This window comes from Lactuca sativa, chromosome 4 (genome assembly GCF_002870075.4).
Source record: "Lactuca sativa cultivar Salinas chromosome 4, Lsat_Salinas_v11, whole genome shotgun sequence".
NCBI classification, from domain to species: Eukaryota; Viridiplantae; Streptophyta; class Magnoliopsida; order Asterales; family Asteraceae; genus Lactuca; species Lactuca sativa.
The window spans coordinates 386,675,123-386,682,034 of record NC_056626.2 but is presented as its reverse complement, the minus strand read 5'-3'; the positions used below and the strand labels follow the sequence as shown (position 1 = coordinate 386,682,034).

General features: G+C 35.1%; 1 protein-coding gene across 1 annotated transcript; it reads left to right on the top strand.

The window, feature by feature from the left end:
- The first annotated feature begins 4,952 nt into the window (after positions 1-4,952).
- Positions 4,953-5,666, top strand: LOC111896874 (uncharacterized). The gene has a single exon (XM_023892843.1). The coding sequence runs from the start codon at positions 4,953-4,955 to the stop codon at positions 5,664-5,666; it is 714 nt and encodes a 237-aa protein (XP_023748611.1).
- The last annotated feature ends 1,246 nt before the right edge of the window (positions 5,667-6,912 follow it).

Genomic DNA, 6,912 nt, shown 5'->3' with positions numbered 1-6,912 from the left:
TAGATTCTCCCAGTACTCATTGGCCTTAACCGGTCATTTCCTTTGACTTGGAGAATTCTAAAGACTCACAATTTGACATGCCGATCACTTGAAGGACATTTGTTTTTCACTACTTTGATCCTATTGCTACCATTCCCTCTCTAGACCCGAAGGTTGATAGAAAATTGCTTGATTACTATCTTGCTTTCTCATAACCCCAATACTTGACCTGGAGCGCTCAGAAAATTACTACGGTTAAAGTGTTGAAACCAGTATCAACAGGAAACTTGATCAACGTGAAGTTCAGGGTGATCCGAGGTTCTTATAACTTGGTTCATATGATTTCTCTTGCTGATCCACTGAACCTAAACCCTCACGATTGGATCCTACTAACGAATATTATGCTAACTGACGAACATAAGTACGAACCCATTCTCGCTCATATCAAGCGAATGTTGGTCTCGTATATAAATGAAGCTGCCAAGATGGATCAAGAGATCGCCTCTGCCTTACGGAAGAAGCCCATTGTTCAGCAAACTGGGAAGGCAAGCGACGTCAATAAGATGCGAATGGGCAGGATAGATTCAAAGTTTCATACGGTGATATTCACTCGAGCAAAAAATCAAAAATTCTTGTTCACTCTGACTGACAAACACCTGTTCTCTACAACATGTTTGGAGCATATCTTGGACATCATACACAGGTGCAAACATAACAATGATGCTGACAAGAAGAACTTCACGGCCATGCTTCGGTGGTACATCAACTTCCGTCATACACTTCTTGCTATGATACCGAAGTTGTTCAAGACTATAAAAAGGTTTAGCCTGCAAAGCCGAAATAGTTCTCTCGCATAAATTGACGCAAAGGGGGAGAATGTTGGGTTTAATATGTTGCGTCATTGGGCCTATGGTTTGGTCCACTATAGTCATGGTACTAGGCTTGTCTAGCCGTGTTTTGTTTATTAGGGTTAGAGTATAAATGATGCATGCATGCATCATATTAATTACGCTTTTTCATAATTATTACCTGAATCGTATTGTAACCCTAGCACACCTCTACAGTAGCAATTCTTCATAGAGTTTTTATGAGGTTGTGCCATATTAATCATTAAACATTCTTTTGATTCTTCGTGTGTTATTTAATTTGTGTTCTTGATTTACTTGTTAAGAATCTAATCGATCTCAAGTACTTAATTTTCATCAATTATCACACATTCTCACTAACTAAATCGTCTATAAAGTTATTATAGACTTTTTATTATTATTCTCATTTTGTCAGAATATTGTCAGAATGTTTATTGAGTCGTATTATGTCAGAATGAAAATAAGTGAAAAATGATGTGTGATAACAAAAATGAATAAGAATTAGTGAGAATGCATGAAAATGATGATATTTTTGTAAGGTAGAACGTATCCGCATTACTAAACAACTTATTCTTTTAATAATTCTCATAGAATAGCAATGTCCACACATCCACACAATAATTGTCCATCCACATTATAACCTAGCCCTATATATATATATATATATATATATATATATATATATATATATATATATATATATGCATGAAAGCTATTGTAAATTGTTTTCTTGACTGTTAATAAAAGTCTTAAGTTTAGAGTAGTATAGTCATTTTACCATGAACTCAAAGTAGACATTTTGAGGGTAATATAGTCATTTTGCACAATTATTCAGCTGTAAAATCAAACAACAAGTTCCAGTAAGAAGTTAACTCAGTCAGGACTTCTTCTAACCCAATCAGCTTTTGATCCAGTCAGCTCTAACTCAGTTAGCAACTATTAACAACTATCAAACGACCCTTAAGTTGATATAAAAGTCTGTAATTATTAAACCATATTATAAAATATATATCTATCATAAGCATATCATTCAATAATATTTACCTGTAGTTTGCGTTTGCGTTTGAATAAGACTAAACTTAGTTTTTGATTTAGTATTTCAATTTAAAGTTAAGATTGATAATTTAGAAATTACGTATATATTGACATATTTTTAAATTACGATCATGATTGTTAATTGATATATGAATTATTCTTTCTAAGTTAGCTTAGTATTTTTTTTGCTAATTATATAATAAATAAAAGTTTTTGATATTTTTATTTAATTTGATTTTTTGTTCAACATTTATATTATTTAATCATTATAACGATTTTGTAAAATAGTATTTGGAAATATTTTTAAGTTAGTTTGATATTTTTATTTGATTTATGTTTTGGATTTAACATAATATTTGAATTAACAAATAAGTGTATTATAAGTTGATGTATTAGATTTAATAACATATTTTAAATTAATAGATTACTATACTAAGTTGGAAATTTAAAGGTAATGGAGGTTTTAAATTCATATAGTGATAAAAAAGAAACCTACTTTATAAGATATATAAATATAGATATAAAATAGTCATTATGCTCTATAACTCTATAACTGCTTAATTAAGAAATGCTAGGTTATTGAGTAAAATGTGGATGATCTTGAATTGTGTTGATTTTTGCTAAAAAACTACCATAATGCAGATTGATAGAGTTTGATCTCTTTAAATGTCATCTCTCAAGTTCCCACTTCATCGAAAAATATTTATCTAGTAGCTTGATACATAATAACCATACACCAAAATCAAAATTGGAAAATTGCATTTTTCTATATAAATAAAAAATAACCTTTATTTAGCATACCACACAATATTTACATATAGGCAATTTTTCATATTGTAAATGACGGGAAAATGCAGTGTCCAACTTTTGTCGTTAGAGTAGTGGAGAAAATTTGCTCCACCTTAACACCAACATTAGTTCTTTTAGCAAAACGGCCTTTGATCCTGGGCCTTATTTCATCATATGCTTTCCTGGACTCGTACCTTATTGTTTTCTCAATTTTTTTTATTCTCTTTTTCTTCTCCATGTACCTGAGGAATCTCGCCTTTCTGTCTATGTGTGCCGGAATTTGGACATATAGTGCAGCCATAGCCACCTTTTGAGGTCTCATATTCCATTGCTATTTGATGAAGCTTCTGGTGTTGTAAACCATGGTGGTGCTTCTTTGTCTCTCCAGACTGAACCGACACTATACTATCACCATCACCACCTCCATAGTTATACTGCCGGATATTATGATCATCACTGAACAGAGAGTCTTGACAAGAATTATACTCAACAAGTTCCAAGTAATCTAACATATAGTATAGTGCCCGCAGTATGACTACAGAGGTGGTGATGGTGATAGTATAGTGTCGGTTCAGTCTGGAGAGACAAAGAAGCACCACCATAGTTTACAGCACCAGAAGCTTCATCAAATAGCAATGGAATATGAGACCTCAAAAGGTGGCTATGGCTGCACTATATGTCCAAATTCCGGCACACATAGACAGAAAGGCGAGATTCCTCAGGTACATGGAGAAGAAAAAGAGAATAAAAAAAATTGAGAAAACAATAAGGTACGAGTCCAGGAAAGCATATGATGAAATAAGGCCCAGGATCAAAGGCCGTTTTGCTAAAAGAACTAATGTTGGTGTTAAGGTGGAGCAAATTTTCTCCACTACTCTAACGATAGAAGGTGGACACTGCATCGTCCCGTCATTTACAATAGGAAAAATGCTTATATGTAAATATTGTATGGTATCCTAAATAAAGGTTATTTATTTATATAGAAACATGCTAATTTTCAATTTTGATTTTTGTGTATGGTTATTATATATCGAGCTTCTAGATGAATAGTTTTGGTTGAAGTAAGGGATATATGATCAAGTTAAAGAACCCGGATTCATTGATAAAAGCGGGATGTTTTATCTACAGTCATATATCCCAGTTTTGTAAATACAACCGTGTTATATTGTGAGGGGACGCATTTTATGAGAAGGCTATCCTACCATTTAAAAAAAATCAGGATGCTTTTAACATATATATCATGGGTATAAAGGTTATTGTCATAAAAGGTCCAATAAAGTTTTGTGATTAGTTTTAAAAAGTCATTGAATTCTTTTTTGTGCTTTTTAAGTCGTTCAACTAATAAATAACTAGTTAAAAAAGATATTAAACTTTTATTCTTCCAATTAGTCTCGGTTTACAGGTTGCAAATAATCCAGATGGATTTGTTTTTATTTTATAAAAACTAAATACTAAAAAGTAATCCATGTTGGCATCAAATTCTTTTCACTCACAGGTTACTCCCTCTACTCTCCACCCTTCAGCGACCCATCTCTGGTGTATTAAGCAACCAAACACCCTATTTGTGGGAGTTATCTATTTGCAAATAAAGAAATTGAAGAATAAAGTAGACTGCCCAAGCAAGCACATGTGTTTTACCAAGTCTTTAGCTTTTTTGTTTTTATCATAGCTTTTTGGTTTTATCTTAGCTTTTCAGATTTCCTTGTTAATTTGTTATTTTCCTTCGTGTATTTAATAGCCCCTTTGGCTCTCTAATGTAGTTTTGTTTTTGAATGCGAACAATATACCATTCAAATAGTCTTTCGAATTGGTATTAGAGCGAACCTGCCATCATTAACAAAGAGCGATAAGATGAATGACGATAAGATGAAAGGTTCGGTCTTTGATGGTCACGATGTGCAATGGAGGGAGATGATGGAGAACATGTTGTGGGAAAAGCAGATGTGGAACCTGATTGATTGATCTAGGAATCAGAGAATCAGCTGTTGGAATCGCTCAGAGTGAGGCTGAGAAGAAGAAATTGGAAGAATTGTAGATGAAATACTTACTAATAGCCAAAGTATATTTTCATACGTGTAAATTGTTGTATTTGATTTAGTCTATTAGGCAACTCCTGTAGAGTAGTAATAGGAAATCTTATCTTTTTTCAGTTTACTATCTTCCTGTATTTAAATCAATGTATTCATCACAAATCAATATAAGATTCAATTGAATTACCATATGGTATCAGAGCTACTTCCTTTATCAAAACTCTGAATTTTTTTTTCTTCTCTCTCTCGATAAATGGCATCTGGTTCTGCCTCTCTTCTTAATCTCGCTACCACCATCTCTTCGTCTACCCTAAATTTCCAAATACCACCAATTTCAATCAAACTTGATAGAAACAACTTCTCTCTCTTGCGTACAACCATTATTTCAGCCCTAGAGACATTTGATTTGGAGGATTATGCTCTTGATCCTAAGCCTCCATCAAAGACGATCGATATTCCTGCAGTCGCCGCCGTTCCAGCTACTCCCACCACTCCTGCCATCGCTGCTATACCGGCGACAACTAGCCCAAATCTAGAGTATACTCTTTGGAAGAGAAGGGACAAATTTGTTCTGTTATGGCTCAAGTCCACATTGGCGGATCATGCAGCGGCTTTGGTCGGTCGCACTAAGTCCTCCAGTGAAGCATGGCGGATGCTTGAAACTCTGTATCAAGCCCAATCTAGGGCATGTCGAATGCAATTGAAGGTTCAATTGCAAACTTTAGCAAAAGCTTCAATGACTATGCTCGAGTATGTTGAACGAAAAAGGTCAATCGCGGATTCATTGGTAGAAAATCTTCATCCCGTTCATGATGAAGACTTAATTGGCTACATTCTTGGTGGCTTGGATGCCTCTTATGGGGCTTTTGTGACAGCCTTTATGATGAAAACTGAAAGTCTAACAGTAAATGATCTTGTAGGTTTTCTTCTACAGGAGGAAGCAAGGCTAGAACAAGAACATCTCTGACTTGCTGCTGTCACACAACCTCAAACAGCTGCACTCACTGTGAATCGATCCACTCAAAAGTCTCAACCCAACTATGCTACTGGTGGTTCAACTCGCAACATGGAACCCCGTTCCACTAATTCACGCAATAATGATCAACACAAGAGACGTCCTGTATGTCAATTGTGCAGCAAAGTTGGTCATGAAGCTATAGACTGTTGGCAACAGGGGAATCAGACCAACTTCCCATCTAGAAAACTGAATCCTAGACAAAATCCATGCCAAGCACATCTGGTCCAGCAACACAGTCCATCCACAGTCATTGACCCATCTTGGTACTTTGACACAGGAGCAACAGACCATGCCTCTCCTGACATAACCAAATTGAACATTGCTGAACCATACACCGGGGATGACAAGCTGCAAGTGGGCAACGGTAACCATCTGTCTATTTCTCATACTGGTTCATCTACTTTACCTAATCTCAAATTACCAAATGTGCTTATTGTGCCTGGACTTACTAAAAATATTCTCAGTGTATCAAAATTAACAGAAGACAATGATGTCTTTATGGAGTTTTGGCCTAAACATTGTTATGTTAAGTCATTTCAGGGACAAACTCTACTCCGCGGGGATAAAAAGGGAGGTCTATATCGAGTTCCACATCACAATGTTCATTCGCCAAAAGCGTTTCATTCAAGTCGTATTTCTTTGCATGGATGGCATAGGAGACTTGCCCATCCTCACGAGTCCATTCTGCGTAGATTAGTTTCAACATTTCATCTTCCTGGTTCAACAAATAAATTTCCTAATGTTTGTGATTCCTGTCAACTAGGAAAGAGTCACAGGTTGCATCTTCCAACCTCTCATGTTGCATCTTCCAAACCTTTTGAATTAATTTATTCTGATGTTTGGGGACCTTCTCTAGTTTTTTCATTGAATGGGCATAGATATTTTGTGTTATTTTTGGATGATTGCACCAAGTTTGTTTGGATTTATTTTTTGTCACACAAATCACAATTTTATTCCACATTTCTTACGTTTAAAACAATGATCAAAACTCAATTCTCGTGTGACATAAAAAGTGTACAAAGTGATTGGGGAGGGGAATACCGAAATGTGTCCAAATTTCTTAATACTCATGGTATTGAACATCGTGTGTCATGTCCCTACACCCAAGAACAAAATGGAGCCATCGAAAGACGAAATCGTATTATTGTTGAAAAAGGTCTCACTCTTTTAGCGCAATCATCACTTCCTCAAATTT

Coding starts and splice junctions, on each gene's coding strand:
- LOC111896874 (XM_023892843.1), top strand. CDS start 4,953: ATGGCATCTGGTTCTGCCTCTCTTCTTAATCTCGCTACCACCATCTCT.